We start from the raw sequence: 19,993 nt of genomic DNA, 5'->3' as shown, positions 1-19,993 counted from the left end.
CACCTCACCTTCCTGCATGTGCATGGTCGACACTGATAGGTGGCTGAGTGCCGAGTGCCGGAAGCATGTCACTCCTTTCTCCCAATTCCCCAGAAGGCAGGTGCTGCCCCAACTGTGCACATGGGGAAATCCACGGCCACTTGGCTAAGTCGCTTGCCCTGCGTCTGGTGGCGGGAAGCAACCTGCCAGCTGCTCAGGAGCCCGAGCGCCGCCCTTGCTGCTGGCACCTGCTGACGGCACCCGGGAGCCACAGCCTGCTCCGGGGCCACAGTGGTCAGTGCTGTGCGTGTGCAATATCTTAAAGCAACTGCACTTTTCCAGGCAAATCAGGGCTTAAAGCGTTGAGCTTTTTCAGCATCCCAAGTACTAATTTCAGTGAGGAAATAATAGTGTGTATTCATTCTCTCACCTGCTTACCTGGCCAATGTGGCTTTTGAGGACTGTGCACAGAGCCTGCAAGGTACCCCGTTGTCTAGTAAACAGGGCCTCTGGGAGTGAGCCAGACCCTCTGTGTTACAGAGTCGGGTTGTCAGCTGACTGGCCAATCTGAAAGGCCAATCTCCAAACACCCACAGAGTCACATGAAGCTTGGCCATCCAGACTAGAAATTCCAAATGCCGTAAACACCACAGTGGGTGCCTCTCTCTTGTCTCACATGATTGCCTTCTAGAGCTTTACAAAAATATTCAAGCCAATTTTTTTCCCCAGAATGGTTATTGATACTTTGTCTAGATATTTCTGATATTTTCTTTCAAGCTAACAAAGCACAAACCTGTTGCCCCTGTTCACTTATTGTCCACAAAGGAGTCTGAGGAGTTTCCTCCTCGTGGAATACACCTGGAGTGCCATCTGTTCACACGAAGTGCTTCAGACCGTCCATACTTTACTTTCTCCCTGGGGAGCCGGCCGTGATGCTATTGAACTCATGCCAGGTGCATTTGGACAAGAACAAGGTCACGGGGATGTAACGGGGAGAGAGGACGGGGACGGCGATGGAAACCCAAGTCAGCGTCCTCCCAGCCCCCCACTCCCTGCCCTCCACCTGCCAGAATGACAGGAGCTCTGAAGGAGGAAGACCTCTCCACGCACCCTGGATTGGAATGGAGGAGGGAGGGGGGTGAGAGCTGCTGGAGTTGAAAGACCCCCTGCTCCTGGCTGCCCCCCATGTTTGGCTCAGGAGCTGAGCCAAGCAGCTGATCATGAAGTAGAGGGAATGGGGGGCGGAAGGAGGATGGGGAGATGGGAAGGGTCTGCAGGTAGCATGGTTGCCAGATGGTTGGTGGGCCAGCATTTCACTCTTGTTGTGCCCAATGCCCCGGCTTAATTCACTGACTCCTACTGGCAAAGTGGGGGTCGAGGAAATGAAGAGGATGGAAGATTCATGACCGTGAATGAGAGGATATGCAAATTCAGCATCTCAAGTTTTCAGGGAGAGCTTCCCAAATACTGAACACCCTGTACATACAGTCCAGAGGCGTCAAGACAGGCCAGGTCAGGGGCACCGTGTGTGGTGTAGCCCCCGTAGAAGGTGACCAGGGGTGGGTTGATCATGGGGTTGGAGAAGACAGTGGATGAATGTGTGATTTTGGGGCACCTTGGGGGCTTTCATTTTCTGCTTTTAGGCATTTATTTGTAAACACATCATTTATGTTGCTTTAGGCCTCACACCCTTTTTCAAGTTGCGGAAACCACATTAAACCAGCATAAGCAATACGGGCGATCTGTCAGCCCCTGTGGTGGAAAAAGATTTGGCTTCTGGCAAGTTTGAATGCAAAGGTTCTAAAACTGTGGGTAGGCCACTGACTTTCTCTCCATGCCCTCATTTCCTCGTCCCACGTGCCTCCATGCAGGCACGTTTCCTCGGTCCAACAAGCACAGACCCCAGCCTCAGAGCGATTGACTTCATTGGGGAGTTTGTTAAATTCCAGATGTTTCTGGGTGCCGGGGTAGCTCAGTGGGTTAAGAGATTGACTCTTAACTTCAGCTCAGGTCATGATCTCAGGGTTGTGGGATTGAGTCCTTCTTCAGGCTCCGTGCTGAGATTGGAGTCTGCTTGAGATTCCCTTTGCCCTCCCCCCATTCTCTCTCTCTCTCTCAAATAAATAAAATCTTTTTTTTTTTTTTTTTTTTAAAAAAAAAGCTCCAGATGTTCTGGATGTTTCTAACATGCACCGAGTGTGGAAGGTTGGGAAAGTAAAGAAATTAAAGACATGGAAGATGAGCTGCCCTTTGCCAGCTGTCTGGGAAGACAGTGGCGGGGAAGACAGGTTGAAGTTGAGAAAGATCCCCAGTAGTGCGAACTTCTCCCGCAGCGGGGCCCCTGGGCCTTCCTGTGGCCCGTGAAGTGGGAGCGCATCCCGGCCATTCTCACCCTCTGTTTTCTGACACATGAGCCACGACGGCTAGCAAGAGGTGCAAGAGATTCATGTAGAATTTGGTTTCTTTCCTCATCTCTTATTTATTTATTTTTTTAGCAGGTAGGAGTCAAGGAGCAGGGATCAGAAGGGAGATAAGGGAATAAAGAAAAGGAAAACCGAGCCCTGCAGCGTGGGGCGTGCAGAAACAAGACGAGCCTTCCTTCTGTCAAGCCTGCAGGCTCCTCAGGGTCATATGCTAGCCAGAGAGAAGCTAGGGGAGTGGAGGGGAGTGCTGGGGTGCGTTTCTGGCTTGAACCCCACGCTGGAACAAGGCTGGACTGCCACGAGCAGTGTGGGTGCGCGTTCACAGACGACAGGCCCTCCGGTCCTGCAGCCGGAATGATCACTTTCTGTGGAACCGAGAGCTGACAAGTCACCTTAAGACGCTTGTCCATTCCGTTAGTGATAGCCACGTCTAATTAAATATGCATCTAGAGAGGAGACCTGTGACTTTTTTTTTTTTTTTGGTTTTTTTGGGTTGAGTTTTGAGGTTGGTAATGGGAACATCATCACTTCCTTTGGCTGAATTGTAAAACTTGCACAAGAGTTTGCAAGTTCCCTTCTTGTGCTGTTCACTTCAAGGCTTCCTGAAAGCTCGAGAAACTCCTCAAATTCTCTAGAACCATGTGGAGGTTAATGTTTAGAAGCAAAAAACGCCCCGGCGTGGTGAGTGTCCAGCTGACCTCAGCAGCACAGCTGCTCGCCGTGAATGCCAGCCCCCTGACTTACAGGACTTTCTCTTCACTTTCTGCTTCAACAGGGCAAGTGGGACTCGACGTCGCCTGAGACAAAGCCAGCTGCGCCCGCAGAGGTAAGAACTGCTCGTCTTGGCTTGCTTTCCTCCGTGAGATTAGGAGTCATGGTTTAAGAGTGTTGCGCGCGCGGTTCCTTCTAGGTTCTGGGGTTAGTTGACACGGGCCCCCAGTGCAGCAGCCCGCAGCGACGTGCTCTTGGCGGAGGGTCCAGTCGTCTGAGGTTCTGGGTCAAGTGCAGAACCTCCCTGACCCATGCAAGACTGTCGCCGTGCAGCAGGGGGCGGCCTCGGGCGCTGAGCCTGGAAAGTCCTGCGTCCTCCGAAGGCTACGAGGTCTGTTCTGATTTGTGGATCACTGGGAATGGAATACACATGATTCCCCATGCATCTTTCTGTTTAAAACTCTGGCACGTGCCTTCAAAATAAGCCCGGAGTTACTATGGCAAGAGAGCCCTGAGAACGAGGTGAAGTGGGGTGGGGGCTGCCACGGGCACGGTTGGCGGGCGGGAGCCTACTGACTGCATGCAGAGGTCAGATCTTCGTCGGAGACTTTTCTAGGAATTAGGCCTGAAATGGATCATTGTAGATGAGGGTAGAGTTCCTGCAATATTGCGAACAGCTGTGTGGTTTGAATAGTTACATTATAAATAGGAAGTTTTATAAGGTGGTTTTGTGGGTGTTTGGCTTTTCCTGGCTCCCACGATACCGCTAAGTAAGAAGAAGGCTACGCGTTTGGGCGAAGCCACGGCATCTGAATTTGTCAGGCTGAGTATTCACAGCAGGCGTGGCGGGTACAGTGGGCCTTTCCTTACAGGTGCCAAACAGGTCACTTGAAACTTGGGTTTTGGGGTTTTGATCAGGCTTATTTAATTTATATGAATGCATCGGACTATATTCTGGTTCGTACTAAACAAAATACGTACTACCCCCCACCCCACAAGCCTCTGGAGGCTTCCTGAGGGTTGTACTTCACTGGGCTGTTGAGGCAGTGCTGAGAAGTGATGTGCTTCTTAGCCGCTCCTCAGTGGGTCCGCAAGGCCCAGGCGGCAACAGAGTCCCGGCCCATTCCAGGAACCCACATTCCTGGAGCAAAAGAAGCCACTTCTGTGAATGGTCACCGTTGCATTTGACCGCTGGCATCCACATAATGGCACTTAACACTGAATTCTGCCGTTGTACTACTTACATACTTATTGTACTCCTGTCTGCGTCTAATATACGTTTATAAATAGCTCCACACCAACAACTTGGTTGAAAGAAACGTTCTCTCTACCATTAGATCTTCCTTATTAGACATAGAAATTGTGTGCGTGGAATTGCAGGTTGGCAGTAGTGATTTATGTTCTGTGACATCTCAAGGTGGTTCCGGTTATTTCACATAAGTGACTACACAGATGTGTGAATACTCTCCTGCATCTCAGGCCTTAGAACCTCTTCTGAGTCTAGCCTATAACCTGTTCAAGACAAAAAAAAAAAAAAAAAAAAAAAAAAAAGGCAGTTCAGCTCTAGTTGGTGATTCTTATCAGAGCTTTATATGGCTTTCTATGGCCAGGTCAGGGAGGAGCTGTGTCTCGTGCAGTGGTGAAAAGTCCTGTTACTGTCCCACACTCCACACGTAGACTGGCCCCGCACAACAAGAATGAAGAGTTTCCACACTGCAGGTGGTTCTCTTCTCTTGGCCACAGACACAGATGTAGGCAAATGGACAAGGACATGTCTGGTGGGGGATGGAAACCGTACCAGGCATGGGTATACATGCGGGTGTCATCCGTGCATGGTCCCAGATGACCAATCCTACGTGCCTGTCGCAATAGGAGCCACGGTCAGAGCAGCCCACGGCCGGCCTAACCCTCCTCAGGCTTGGCCACGCGCTCAGATTCAGGAGCCCCTTCTCACATGCAGGGTAAACTGATCAGAGCTCACGCAGCACCAGCTGGGAGCACCCGGGAAGCCTGAGAAGCCTGGGGTGTCCTGTTTGAGAGCCTAACGGGGACATGGCTGCTGGCTGCACGCAGTTGCCACCACGGCCCTGCGGAGAACTACTGCGGCACTTTACCAGGCGCGTCCTGCTGCTCACCCTGCAAACGCAGCAATGAGCCGACCCTTAGGTATTTTTCCTGCTAAACCAACAAGGTGTCTCCAGTCCAGCGGCTCATTGAATTTCCTCTTTCCCTATTATGGCTTCACTCTTTCTGGAATTGATTTTATAAAAAGAAATGTTAAAAGGAGACAAAGGAGGTTACGGTCCCGAGGCGCGGGATGCTTTCCTTTGCCGGGGCGCAAACGGAGCAGAGGGGGGCTCCTGCCCCATCGAGGCTGTGCTGGCTCCCTGTCTCTTGCTCTCTTCTTGCTGCCATGCGGTCCACACACATGCCCCCTCCTGGGGCTGCATCATTCAGTGACCTGATGACCTGGGGAGACCGTAACCATGAAAAAGTGGTTGTTCCCTTGGCTTTCCTGCTCCTTGGAGCCGAGGAACCTGGCCATCCTCATCCTCTTCATCATGGTGCAGCGCTGCAGGCCGGGGTTGCTGTGGGACCAGGGGGGCGACAAAGATGCCTGTTCCTGGGTTCAGGACGAGAAACCGCTTGAAGGCTTGTGCCCAGGCCGGGAGAACACGTGACATGCCGGATAGGCGCTTGTCTACAGCCTGCCTGACACCAGGGTGTGTGTGTGTGTGTGTGTTGTTTTACTTCTTAATTGTTTGTAAAAAATCTGTTCTTTTGGCAGATACCTCAATATGCAAAGAAAATAACACAGTAATTCAAACTTAATCCTTTGAAAGGGAACCAGGGAGTTAAAATGCCGACTTTCCTGGGACGTGATGGCCGCCCAGCAAGTCTTGGTCCCACACTAACCCTGCTGCTTCTTGCAGAATCTGGGCCTGGGGGCTTCCTGCGCGGCCCCTGCATGGCTCCCACATGCATGATCACTTAGGGTCCCCTGGACTGGAAGTTGTGCACGGTTCTCCTTTCCGTTTTGCTTTCTTTGAACGGAGCTTTAATTTTTCTCATCCTGGACTGAATTAATTCTGAGCCTTTGTAGCCTCTGAATCAGGCGGATTTTCCTGTTCGTCTTGTTTATCAATTCCTTCCCTGCCTCTGTCTGAGTCCTAAAGCATTGGCGGCGGGTGCACAGGCGTGCTGTGCTTCCCCAGGCGGCGACAGTGTGAGGCTGAGGGGACGAGACGAGGTGCTGAAGCGTGGGGAGCAGGCACGGGACTCTGGTTTTCACTCTGATCTCAGGGGTCAGATCCTACCCCAGAGCTGGCTCCTCGTGCTGGGGAGCTGAGTCTCCTCCTTGCTAGCTGGGCTTCGGGTTAAGGCGTCCTCATCTGGGGATGCGCTAGGGACACTGCTGGAGTCTCACCTCACAGTCCTTGGGTGAAGACAGGGTGTGGAGGGCCCGGGGTGGGGGTGGTGGGGAAGGTGCATCAGTGCTGTGATGGGTCACGGGGCTGGGATGCCCATCTCCATGGTGCAGGCAGGGCGCCCAGGGAAGGGTCCAGAACAGAGTTGGTAGCAGAGGGAACTGCAACCAAGAAGGAAGGCGTCTGCAACCTCTGGGTGTTTTGTTCTCTCCTTGAATCATCAAGAAAGAGACAGATACACAGTCTCATTCCCGCATTGACTTTAATCACTGGACAGTCCCTCCATGTGTATGCCACCCTTCAGCAGAAACCCAATGAAGCATGTAGGGGCCAATTTTGTGCTAGGAACAGCCTTTCCCTTCAAGATAGCTGGAGAAAAACCAAACATTAACTTTAGGGAAAAAGGTTGACTCCCACATTTTAGCATATTCAGCTATACCCGACTTCCCACCCATTTCCAGATAAGATCTATAGGAAAAAAAAAACAAACCCACAAAACACTGAAAAAGTCTCAAAGCTTTTTATTAAGTTCCAGGATCACAGATGATTTTTTTTCTTTGTCATACTTTCTATAAATTTCAAGAATTCTATACCACTTATGCAATAATTATATTAAAAATTTTAATTAGCTAAGGCTCAATTCATCCTAAAAGTATTAAAATGACTCCAATCTTTGGGTGGTGATATATTACAGATGCCTTGGGTTTAGTGACATATGGAAAACTCTAATGTCTTAGGTGATTTCACCAATTTAAGGTGACAGTTCATGACACTTAGTGACAAATAGCACAAAAGAATTCAATGAACTGACAAGTCATTGGGATTTATTAAGGCAGCGTAAAAGAGGTTGCTGTCATAATTATGCATCCCAAGCAACCCAAAGGGAACTTTCTGTTTGAATTTGTAATTCGCCTTGTGACTTCCTCCTCTTGTAATCCTAGCCATTGAGATATTGACCTCAGGCGAACCCAGAGAAGCAGGAAGCGCTCTGCTGCAGCAGGTGTTCCCAACGGTGTCAGGGCAGAGCCAGGGCCAGGACAGGAGCAGGACACCAGCTCCTTCCCTTAGCAGGAGGACCACTCCTCACCAGGCACCTGCCACTGTCCCGGCAACCTTCCGTGGCTACTCTTCCTTTACTCTTCCTGCATTTCACAGAGGAGGAAGCGAAGGTCAGGAGGAGTGAAGTAATTTGCTGAGTCATGCAGCTGAGGGGTGAGGCTCAAACTCTTGTCTTTCAAACGAGTAGGATGCTCTTTCAGTGCTTTTGCACATGCCAGCTTGACATCTTACATCCTATGCTCCAGTTTAGGCATCCTCTTCTAAATTATGGTCTTGGGGGAGAAACACTATAAAGAGCTATAGGAAATTATGGCTATCCTTATGATCTACTAAAAGTTAAATTAAGCTATTATTTTTTTTACGACGGTGCAACTTATTCAAGTCTCTGAGCCTGCCCGTGAGCTGTGGGCGCACCGAGGAGCCCGCCTGCGTGAACACCAGGGCTATGGAGAATGTCAGAGGAGGGAGCGGCCGGGGCATACGCTGTTGGTGAGCTCATGGCAGCAGACGGTCGCCAGCCATCGCCAGTTGTGAATCCACTGCTTGATGGAGCCCAGCCATGGTGGGGAGGGGGCACCTGTGGAATGGCAGCCCCCGAAACACTGGGCTTCTCCCAGCCCTTAGTTTCCCATGGAGCACAGCTTCAGCAACACAGCTTGTTGGCCTAGAGACGTCAGCACCCGCGATGGCTTCCCCTGGTTTCTCCGCTTGAGGAGTCGTGCACGTTGCTTTCTCAAAACGTGTACTGTTAGTCCAATACTGTGATTCTTCTATATGGTTTTCCTTTTGGATATTTTCCTTCCTCAGTACACAGGGGCCACTCTTTATCCCTTTATCGTGCTCTTGGGGTCGGTGGCCAGCAGCATGGCAGCTGGGTGGGATTAAGAAAGGACCAGAAGCCCATGGAGCCAGGGTAGAATCCTATCCTCTCCTGACTTAGCTACTAGGCCAGGGAATATGACCTTGACCCAGGCCACGTTACCTTCTGGGCCAGCGTGGACATGAATTAGAGATACGCAGTCAGATCTTTTAAGTACTTCGTTTTTCTTTCATGTGTGTTTAGACACTCATGGATGTGCACATATAAATATACAAATGTGTGTTACGTAAACATTGTACACGTTTATAAAGGCAAAGATGTTTGTTGCTGTTGGTCTCCAGATTCCTTTTGCAAGCACTTTCCCTCACGTTATTAGCAGCTGCCCACTCATGATGAAGGGTTCCCATTTCATTTTTCAGAGAAAAAGCTGGCATTTCAGCTCCTGTGCTTTGGGAAACTCATGGCTCCCACACGGGCCCATGCGGACCCGTGCACCTGCTCGTCGTGGGCTGGCTCCCCTCCTGGGAGTGTGCCTCCACTTCTCTCCTTCCCTCTCTGCCCCATTATGAGCTAGTCTGGTGCCTTCAGTCCCACCACAACTGCTCTTGTAAGAAAGGGCGAATGAAAAAATCACACCCTGCCTTCTTTCCTGGCCCCGGAGAGAGGAGAGACATGGCAAACACATAGCGTTGTCTTGGTCTGGGCTGGTCCGTCTGATTCTGGGGGGACTCAGAGAAATGGGACATTTGAGCTATAGGTTTCACAGGGGAAGACCCGCACCGAGGTCCCGAGGAAACCATTGTGGTGGTGGTGGTGGTGGTGTACTTCTTGGGCATATCGTGCAAGCATCTTCATTCCGCTGCTAGAGGATGGATGCCCCATGTGACACCAGTCGCAGTCCCTTTAAAGCACTGCCCAATACACAGTGATGGCTGGTTTTCAAAATGATGTCTCTTTCAAAAGTGTTTGGAAGATGAATATGCCGGGATTGTCATGGAGATTTCCCAGGGCATGAAAGGCAATTTCTTGCCGTAGTCACCATGACAACATTCAGTCCACATGCTTCCATATATACCTGCAATTAAATTTCATCAGAAAGGAAAGGTCTCCAGTACAAAGCCGCTGGTTTCACCATGACCGCTGAAGATAGAGACTGGAGACCCCATCCATCTCTAATGCATTTCCAAAAGCAGTAAGTCTTGGGCGACTACTTTCTCATCCTTACGGGAGTTTCAGTTGAATTGCAGTTAGGACACCTCAGAACATCGTTACAACAGACTGATGATTTCAGGTCAGGGTTGTCCGGACTCTTGCCTCCGCTCTCTGCCCGCCCTGCTCCCTCTGTGCTCCCGCACACTGTCACCAGGTGAAGACAGGGAACGAGAATGGTCGGTGAGCACAGTGTTTCAAACGATTTGGGCAAAACGTGTGATGCAGAAAAGATGACATTTTTGGCTAGGCTCCTTTCTGAGTTTTCTGTGGCCCATGTTAACCTGAGCCTCCCAGGGGTGGGGGGCAACCGTCCACTTGTGCCCCTCATGCTCTGCAGCCAGAGCAGACTCCAGGTCTCCGTCGGAGCAGTGCGTGGGCCCCCGCATCGGCCAGGAGCTCTGCTGAGCTTGTTGGTGCTGCTGCCTAGATGCTGCTTGTTTACCTCTCAGGATTTCTTCTTTTATAGGAGACCAGATAGCTACGCCCTTCGAAGTAGATATTGAAGCCTTTAATTTTATCCTGCCTGGAGAATAATAAAGGAAACAGTTTGTCACCCCAAACAAGCCCACCCTTCTTCCTCCAAAGAGCACCCCCCCAACCACCTGCCCGGCGATGCTGATGTCAGCGATGCTGTGAACAGTCCCTTGGGAGATAAGCTGCTTTTTCAAGGGGTTGCCCCTGTTACAGATAGAGAAAAAAAAAAAAACGTTCTGCTTGTATCCCATGCAGTTGTGATAAAACTGGAACATCAACAACCCTCCTTCCACCAAACAAAAATTCAATAAAAAAATTCAAAGTTTCCATCCAACCTGAATACGATATCCTTTTGCTAAAGCAAAGGACTATTGAAATAATTGAAATATCAGGGAAGGATCACAGGAGCCCAGGCTGTAAGGAAAATTTTTATACTGTCCTCCAACACTCAGAAATACTGGGGAGTAGGACTTGAGGTGGCGTGAACTTGTTTCTCGGCATGTTCTGGAAGCCCCCAGGAGTGGGCTGCAGAGCCACGTGTGCAGGGTGGGCTGAGTCCCCCTGTGGCAGGCAGGCTGCTCCCCACAGCGACTGCTGCTTTCTGAGAGAGACTGCATGCAGGTGTTAAGATCCAGAACTTTCAAAGGGGTGAGATGCCGATTAATTTTAGGGGAAAAGAATGGCACTAGAATGTCTTTTCAGCTCCTGCTGCTTTGAGAACTCAATACTGACAGGTGCAGGGACTGTCTGGACCCAAACGAAGGAAGAGACAAGAACTTTTGTGAGAGCAGGGACAGCACTTGTTTCTATGAATTTCCTGATGTTAGTATTTTCTTCCAGCTGTCAGTAAGCAAAATGGAATAGAAGGGTGTTTAAAAACGGGCATTTTCTCTACTGCCATAATTCAGCCTACGAACAAACCATGCTTTATTCCCAAAATACGTAAGCTCAGGAGTGTGATCATTCTGTTCAGAATGTGCTAATTACCAGTCCAGAATAGGAAAAATGCATGGAAAACATGCAGGTGTATGGCACATATTTTTAAAATCTTATATTCTAGGTTCCTAGCAAAGTCTTTCTAGCAGGAAATAAGATGAATAAAAATTCTGCCTGCGGATGTGCCTCCGAAGGGCCGACGTGGTAACCACTCTGTGTGAGCTGTGTGTGTGTGTGCACGTTTGCATGCGTGTGTGTCCATGTGCACACAGGACATGTGCAGGGATCAACGTGCGTGAGTCCATTCTGCCATCCGGGAAGGGAACATTTATTAAGCCTTTGTGCTGCAGAGGCAATAGAATGAGTGAAAAGGTGTTTGGTTGGGGCACATTTCCTGGGACAGCAACTGGTGGGGAACGGACGATTGTATGACTGGTTTCGTTTGGCCAGAAAAGACATCTCCTTTGACGTGTCGGTGTGAGAAAGAGCTGGACCAGCCATCCCTCTGTCACGTGTGCCACCGTCTGTCAAGGCAATTTCTCTCTCTCATCTTCAGTGTCCTCTTTCTCTTTGATCCCTTCTTCCCATACCCTATGTTTTTATACCAATTTATTTCCACACCCACACCCGTAACAATGACTTCTGGCATCTGTCACCTAAAAGCTGATTATTGGTTGGTAGGGTTTCTGGGCAGCATCTTTAGGTCTTCAGAGGAGGAGCTGACTTATGCACCCACAGGAGCTTTAAAAGAAACCAGTGTCATAGGCCTGACCCTGACCTTGCTCCTGGCTTATAAGTTTCATGTGAAACCTTGCACGCCACTGGTGTGGCCCAGATAAGGCTCGTTGCAAGTGACGGCTGCAAAGGACCAGTGGTTCTGCAGGGAATTTGGGTGCTCTGTGTTCACCAGGGAGGCAAAGCAGATTTAGTTGAAGACAGAAAGTGTGTGCACGGGAGAGCATGCATGTGCATGTGTGTGTCTGTGGCGTGGGTTATTCAAAGTGTAAGACAATCCTTGCATGATCTGTGTCCGTTAGCAGACCCGGTGCTACCTAAAGAAAGAAGCAACTGTTTTTATGCACCTTCCTCCTGCTAGGGTGCCCACCTAGTGGGACAGTGCTCCTGGGCTGGTAGGGCTGCTGCAGGGAGCATCTCTCCCCACCTGCCCCCTGCGGTGTGGCTGACAGTTTGGAACATTTGACTTGTTCCCTGGGAAGCTCCTGCTTTGATGGAATCAGCCAGATGTTGTGTTACAGGCTGTTAGGACTCAGCAGAGTCCATGAGCTTGCGTTGAGAGCAGGAGAATGGACAGCCTGCCCCTCGCAGTTGGGGGCCCAGCCTGCCTGAGTGCGAGCACGCAGGACCTAGAGCTTCCACCCCATTCCTTGCAGGGGGTCCGAGCTGCTGGAAGGGTGCAGGGTGGAGGCGGAGAGAGGGCGGGAAGAGCAGCAGGGGCAGCTGCTGGGAGCTGACAGGGCAGAGACAGGTGCACAATGGCTCAGACGCCCTGCAGCCCCTGGGCTCCCGGGGGTAGATCATGCTCAGGTTGCCGCACAAGATGCTGCACAAACTCTTAGGAAGGTAAGGGGGAGACCGGGCACTTGCCCTGGGGGCCCTGGGGGCGGTTCTGACACATGCTGCTGGGCAATGAGTGTCCTCGATCTTGGCAGCCACGGCTAAGGTCACAGGTCACGGGGGGCACACAGAGAGCAGCCCAGCATTGACACCAGCTGTCCACATTCGCACTTGCCTTGTCTCTGAGGGCGTGCCCCAGCCCGGATGGACGCAGTGGGTTGCTCTCCTGTGCATTTGTACAATCAAGGAGGTCACGGGTCACTGCGTCACCCATGGGACGCAGTGGGTTGCTCTCGTGTGCATTTGCACAATCAAGGAGGTCACAATCACGGGTCACTCAGTCACGGGTCTGTGTTTTTAGAAGGAAAAGGAACGAAATATGACAAAGTTGACGTTTATTGAAACCGTTACTGAAAGCTGATATTTTAGAAGAGATTCTGATTGAGCCGATTGCCTTTAACTTTTTTTCTTTTTCTATCGTAAAATGCACATAACAGAAATTTATTTTTATTTTTTATTGGTATTCAATTTGCCAACATATAGCAAAACACCCAGTGCTCATCCCGTCAAGTGCCCCCCTCAGTGCCCGTCACCCAGTCACCCCCACCCCCTGCCCTCCTCCCCTTCCACCACCCCTTGTTCGTTTCCCAGAGTTAGGAGTCTCATGTTCTGTCTCCCTTTCTGATATTTCCCACTCATTTTCTCTCCTTTCCCCTTTATTCCCTTTCACTATTTTTTATATTCCCCAAATGAATGAGACCATATAATGTTTGTCCTTCTCCGACTGACTTACTTCACTCAGCATAATACCCTCCAGTTCCATCCACGTTGAAGCAAATGGTGGGTATTTGTCGTTTCTAAAGGCTGAGGAATATCCCATTGTCATAACAGAAAAATTTGCCATTCTAACCATTTCCATTTACCATGTTAAACATTTCCAAGTGTCCCGTTCAGGGTCATTGGGTACGTGTCCTTAGCTGTGCAACCACCACCGCCCATCTCCAGAGCACTCTCATCTTCCCAGACTGAGACTCCACCCAGGGAACACGTGGTCCCACTGCTGCTGACCTCAGCTCTCGCCAGTTTGTAAGTCGGATAACTCAGGATGCATCATAGTCCGGGCAGTGAGTGTGCATCGGATTACGTCCAAGCAGGTCAGGCATGAGAGCAACTCTGTCTGTGGGATCTGCTAGAGAAATTACTTTGAGTCATATCCCTTTTTCAGGGGAGGAGGGTTATGAAATACAGGGTTTTAAAAATCACCAGCATCCTGACATGGGTATGGGATTTGTGAGTCTGAATACTTTTTTGAGGAAATCTGTGATTTCCCACCAACTTCATATATTTTTTTTATTTACTTATATTTTTTTATGTTAAACAAGAAATGTTCTGATTCTCCTGTTTTAGTAAATATCTCCAAGTGTGTGTATGCTTGTTATCTGCAGATTTGTGGTTAATAAAAATGTCCTTTGTAGATCTTCATGCTAAAAATATAATTTTAAGATAAACTTATGTTTCACTTTAAAATCACTCCAAAATACTATTTTTTTAATATTTTATTTTATTTATTCATGAGAGGCACACACACACAGAGAGGGAGAGAGGCAGAGACACAGGCAGAGGGAGAAGCAGGCTCACATGCAGGGAGCCCAACGCGGGACTCGATCCCAGGTCTCCAGGATCAGGCCCAGGCCGAAGGCGGCACTAAACCGCTGGGCCACTGGGGCTGCCCAGAAAGACTATTTTTAAGGGTGAATTTTAAAAGGTGAATACAAGCTGTTTCCATCTACTTTGGGGATTAAGTAAACAAGGCAGTGAGGCAAACATAGGGCCTGCCCACCGTGTGGAAGCATAGACCGACCTACAAGCAGAAGTTGCACCCCTGGACTTGCGTCCCTCACCCGACCCTCCATCTCAGCGAGCGCTGCATCTCTAGGAGCATTTCCTTATTGATAACCCTCTTTTTCCCAAAGACATCAATAAAGTGAACAAGTATAACTAATAGGAGATTTAAAAACAAGTAAGTGCACGTGTAGGGGAAGGAATTAAGGTAAAGACATGGATCTGAAGCGTGGTGTGAGGTTGGTATCCCAGATTGAGGTCCGGAGGCGTGGGGTGCACACAGACCGTGCACCATGGACATCATGCCGAGGCTGCTGGCTCCCCGAGGAGGGGAACACACGCGCTCCAGGCTACAACAAACCAAACCCCAAACCAGTGGGTCAGGTGAACACATCCCTTTTTGTCACTGAGCCCAGAGAGATGTGCCTCCCGCAGGCCTCCCAGGAGGGGGCACCATGTGAGAAGCAGTGACAGTGGCCTGTGGCAAGTGGGGGGCATTTCTTAATAAGGCCCTGAATTGTTTTTTATAAGGCCCTGAATTGTAGACCGAGGAGGGGAGACCAACATACAGAGCAGAAAAGCACTTCCGTCCAAAGCCAGCCCCGTGTGGTCCAGGCGGACAGTGCGCTGAGGATCTGACCTCCCCACAGACGTCTGAAGCCCCCGGGACACACGCGTGGATGTCAGACCCTCACACGGGTCTTTGTGCAGAGGGAACCGTCCGTTTTGTTAGGATTTAGTGGAGTTTGGGTCCCTTGACAGCTGTAGGAATACAGATTTTCTGTGCTGCGGGTCATGAGGAGGGGCTGGTAAAATTTGGGCCCTGGAGGGGCCTTCGACATCACACGGCCCACCCACCACTTCTAGACAAGGACACTGAGGGGCCGAGGAGCTGAAATGCCCAAGATCACACAGAGAGTGTGGTGGAGCGCGACGGAGTGGTGGTCCTGCCGAGCTCCTTCCCAGCTCTTGTCTTTATACTGTGAGGGAGAATATGTCAGGGGTCAGCCGCCCCCGGAGAACTGGGAGAGTGACCTCAGCCTGCCGGTGTTTGCCTTCTGTATTTGACACTTTGACACCTGGGGAAGACTGTCCCTTCAGGGTGAGCCCGTTCCTAGAGACACCTCACTCAGGGTGTACCTTTCACATGCAAGCTGACCCCCCTCTGTGGGGCTCCCACACTCTGGGCCACTAGCCCCCCACCCTCATCACCCCCAGGGCAGGTACCAGACAAACAGCCCTCTGGCTCCATCAACCCCAGGGCAGGACCCAGAAAACCAGCCCCCCACCCCCATCACCCCAGGGCAGGTATCAGACAACCAGCATCCCCCTGCCCTCATCACCCCAGGGCAGGTACCAGATAAGGAGCTTCCCCCACCCTAATGACCCCAGGGCAGGTACCAGACAACTAGGGCATCATGACACCCAAGAGCCCACTAAGACTTCTCAGACTAGCCAGTCCTGAGCCTGCTGACCCCACCTCACCTGTCCTCCCTATGGAAACCTCAGTAAAGGGCCCCTGTCCCTGCTGCCCCCTGACTGACCAGGCTTCCCCGTGAGCCCCTGCATGTCACACTGTGCCCCTGCCTCTTGGGGACATGAGTCAAGAGCCATCTTCCCAGTGGCAGCTGACTCCTGACTGCTGGCCTTGCCATACCTGAAGAGTAATAAAACCTCTATTGCAAAACACTCTCAATGGTTTCTGAAACATGCATACTTGTTGCGTGAAGTAAGACAGATGAGACCAAGTCCCTGTAGTTGAGAAAGCGCTCCAGGTGACAACACCGATGCCCAGGTAGTTGTACTGAAGTGAAAGGCAGACCCGGGGCGGCTGGACCCAGAGGCCATGTGCCCCACGTGTCCTATGAGGGGGCCTGGGCAGGTGGATGGGGGACAGCACAAGAGAGCACCGCGGAGGAAGTTCACAGCGCCAGCAAAGGCATTTCCCAGAATTTGGGTCCCTGGCCATGCTGTTGGGTTGGTGGGTATCTGAAAAGTGAGTGTGTTCAGGTAGCGGATCCCAAGGCCTTTGGTGGTTGGCCCCAGAGAGCCCACGGGCAACTCAGTGCTGTGTCTTTCCCCAGTTTCATAGCCACTCACGACTGTTTGTCGAGCACATTGCGTGTAATAATGATAATAACCTCATTATGACACGTCGCATGAACAGCCTAAAGGCAGGGCACGTGAAATGTGTTTCTCACGGGGATAAACTCCAGTGACAGCAGTTGGTCTCTTTCCCCCTGGATGCGCTTCTAAACTGCGATGTGACATGTGACTCTTTCTATTAAGCTCATCTGAATTGTTTTTTGCTTTTACCGCGTGGTGTAACGGGAGAAAGTTGTGGAAGCGTGGGTAACAAGGTCAAAGCAGAGATGGTGATTTTTGTGCACGTATTAGGACATTTTGTGTTCATAGGACGGGAAAAAAAATCGTCCGACAACATTATCCACAGCTAACTTGTAATAAAAAGTGTGAGCAATAAAGTTGTGACTTGCTAGGAGTGAGGGAGCAGAAATGTAATTATGTGGTTTTAAAAACACAAGCTTGGGAAAGATTTCTACCACATTTAAGGGATGCTTAAAAGATAGGAGAGGAATTTTTATTTTAATTTTTTAAAAATATTTTATGTATTTATTCATGAGAGACACAGAGATGGGCAGAGGCACAGGCACTAAACTGCTGAGCCCCCCAGGGATCCCCTGGAGAGGAGTTTTTAAAGGCAGTTTATATAGAGGATTATTTAAAGACCGATGATAGGAAACATTCACTGTTAAAAACCAGTTGCAGGGGCAGCCCAGGTAGCTCAGCATTTGAGCACCGCCTTCAGCCCAGGGCGTGATCCTGGAGACCCGGGATCGAGTCCCACGTCAGGCTCCCTGCATGGAGCCTGCTTCTCCCGCTGCCTGTGTCTCTGTCTCTGTCTCTCTCTCTCTCTCTCTCATGAATAGATAAAGAAAAAAAAAAGTTTGCAGGAAAAGAATGGCGCACGTGAAGGAAAGGGGAGGAGAGAGTGTTCTAGAAAGTATAGTTCATTTGCCTGTTTATTGATTCTCTTTTCATTTTATCAACAAAAATAATCTGTTCAAAGGAAACTCGTAACAGTGAGCATCGCAGACATTGAGAAGCAGGTGGGTGAAGTGTAAGCAGCTAGCGTCTTGGGAACAAACAGGAATGGAGCCCCTGGAACGCCCTGGCCTGATGTCTCTGCCTCCATCGCTCGGGCCATCCCGTGGCTCCCCAGACCCTTGATCGTCTCAGATCCGTGAAGCCACGGACCTGGACTTCATCTCTCTGCTTCTCATAAAGCATCTACCCCAGTGGCACACGTGCATTGCCTGTGCCCGTGAGGAGCGACGCTGCCTTTTAAGAGCAGGGTGGAGAGGAAATACGGAGATGGCCTCCTGTGAATGTCAAGGCTGCTCACGTTGGAAACTGTAACGGGGATTTCAAATGTATTATAGAGTCTTTACAGAGATTGGTTTTCTGATGTCGTGACTACACCTTTACTGGTAAGAGGCTTATTTTGATGTGGATAAAGGAAGTCAGGTGAGCACGGCTGGATGACCAGAGGTGGTGTCTCTTAGTTCTCCCTAAGGATGGTGGTTCAGCTGGCCCATAAATATTTACTTACGGGGGCGCCTGGGTGGCTCAGTCGGTGAAGCGTCTGCCTTCGGCTAAGGCCATGATCTCAGGGTCCTGGGATTGAGTCGCACATCCAGCTCCCTGCTCAGCAGAGAGTCTGCTTCTCCCTCTCCCTCTGCTACTCCCCCTGCTTGTGCTCTTTCTCTCTCTAATAAGTAAATAAAATCTTTAAAAATATATATTTACTTATAGAGCTCTGGGTAGGGGGCTACCGCTGTGAGCAAGGGCCTACCCACTTAGAGTCCTGCAGGATGGCCGGCCTTCTGTCCTTGGGGAACCATGGGCTCCATGCAGGGGTAGCATGGCCGGAGAGAGGAGTTGGTATTTAATGCCACGTACCGGGAAATGGCACCTGTGTTTCTGCCTTCTGCAGAAGGCGCCCCCAGCATGAGCCGCTCGCGGTGAGCGGGCTGGCCCCACCAAGTAGGCCGCGTGCACGGTCAAGGCTGGAAGTGTTGGCTCCCAGCAGAATGTGTGAGGCTCACCGCAAGGGTCGGGACCCGGACTGCGGCGACCATGTAGAGCATCCATCCCCCTGGTCCAGATCTCACCACCAGCACAAACCTTTGGGGTGGTGGTGGCGGGGAGATGGTCATGGCAGATGACGTGGTGGATCAGGATTCGAACTCACGTCCCCCTCTGTGGCTGTAACTGCTCTGTAGGCTGTTTTTCCATCTGACAAAGTGAGACGCCCAAGTAAGGGCTTGGCCAGGCCTAGAATCTTCCCCTAATAGAGTTGCTCTGTGATAACCTTCTCGTGCATGTGGATCCACCATCCTTGAGTTAATTAAACTATTTAACAGCTTATCAATTTGTTGCCCAGTGCCCTCTTTTGAAGTCAGCAGCTTCTTACAATTTTACTAACATAAAATAAGCTCTCTCTCTCTCTGAAGATTTCTTTCAGTTCATTCTGAGTTATCCCCTAGTCCTTGAATAGGCTTTCCTGATGACCACGTGGGTCTCAGACACCCCTCGGAGCTCGTCCCTTCCGTGTGGGCTTCTCACTGTGTGAGGCTGCTGGTCAGAGGTGGCCGCCCGACCGCCCGGTCTGCTAGGCCGGCCTCTTTTGGATGAGGAAGGTTATAATTAAAATTGTTAGAAACAAAATCTTTATTTAAAATAATAAACATAATAAACATTAGGGCAGCCCGGGTGGCTCAGCGATTTAGTGCAATCTTCAGCCCAGGGCCTAATCCTGGAGACCCAGGATTGAGTCCAATATCAGGCTCCTGCATGGAGCCTGCTTCTCCCTCTGCCTGTGTCTCTGCCTCTCTGTGTCTCTCATGAATAAATAAAATCTTAAAAAATATATTAACACTCAGATACAGATTAATCAGATTAAATACCTTTTTGGCTAGATGAGCAAACAGTGCTAAGTCATAATCTTCGCAGACCCAGCCTGTTGTTATCCTCTGCTTCATGGTCTTCTGCGCGAGGGAAGGATTGGCTTCTACTTTTCAGGACTTTCTTTGCTTCCCAGCCTTTGACTGTGAACAGTCATGAAGAAGATGCTCTTTGTTCTATAGAGTCCCAGGAGTCTGTGCATCTGTTTGGCTTTGCAGAAAATCCCAAATTCTGTGAGTGTTAGAACCCACTAGTGATACGAAGTCTAATCCGACCAGCTTAAGCAAAAAAACCTGGACGTTTGTGGGGCTTGGAAACGAGAAACTCAGGAGCACTGTGATTCTGAGCTCAGACACACCCTCTTCCTTCCAGGCTCCTTACCGGGAAGGGTCTTTCCCCGGCCCTACATGGAGGCCCTAATGCCCAGTCCAGCAGGAGAGAGGATCCCTGCACCCCACACCCTTCCTGTCATGTGTTCTCTGTCCCCAAGGGCGGGTGGATGGATTCTTCTTGCAGATGGGCCTAAGTCAGGCAGGTGCTCAGTAGTT

The 19,993-nt window shown here is 50.4% G+C and overlaps 1 protein-coding gene across 3 annotated transcripts in view; it reads left to right on the top strand.

Moving 5' to 3' along the window:
* The window catches only part of RPS6KA2 (ribosomal protein S6 kinase A2), a 345,125-nt gene that overhangs the window by 47,340 nt on the left and 277,792 nt on the right, over positions 1-19,993 (top strand). The window contains exons 1-2 of one of the 3 annotated variants that reach the window (XM_025422731.3): positions 2,993-3,083; positions 3,178-3,228. The exons of 1 other annotated variant lie outside the window; for it this stretch is intronic. In XM_025422731.3, the coding sequence (XP_025278516.1) occupies positions 3,042-3,083; positions 3,178-3,228 (93 nt within the window). In that variant the 5' untranslated portion in view covers positions 2,993-3,041. Of the gene's footprint in view, positions 1-2,992; positions 3,084-3,177; positions 3,229-19,993 lie in introns of those variants that run through there. One more of the 3 variants, XM_035712790.2, reaches the window with a different exon arrangement.

The sequence above is a fragment of the Canis lupus genome, chromosome 1, assembly GCF_003254725.2.
Source record: "Canis lupus dingo isolate Sandy chromosome 1, ASM325472v2, whole genome shotgun sequence".
Taxonomy (NCBI): domain Eukaryota; kingdom Metazoa; phylum Chordata; class Mammalia; order Carnivora; family Canidae; genus Canis; species Canis lupus.
Note: the sequence above shows the minus strand (reverse complement) of the source record. Positions and strands in the feature narration are given on the sequence as shown.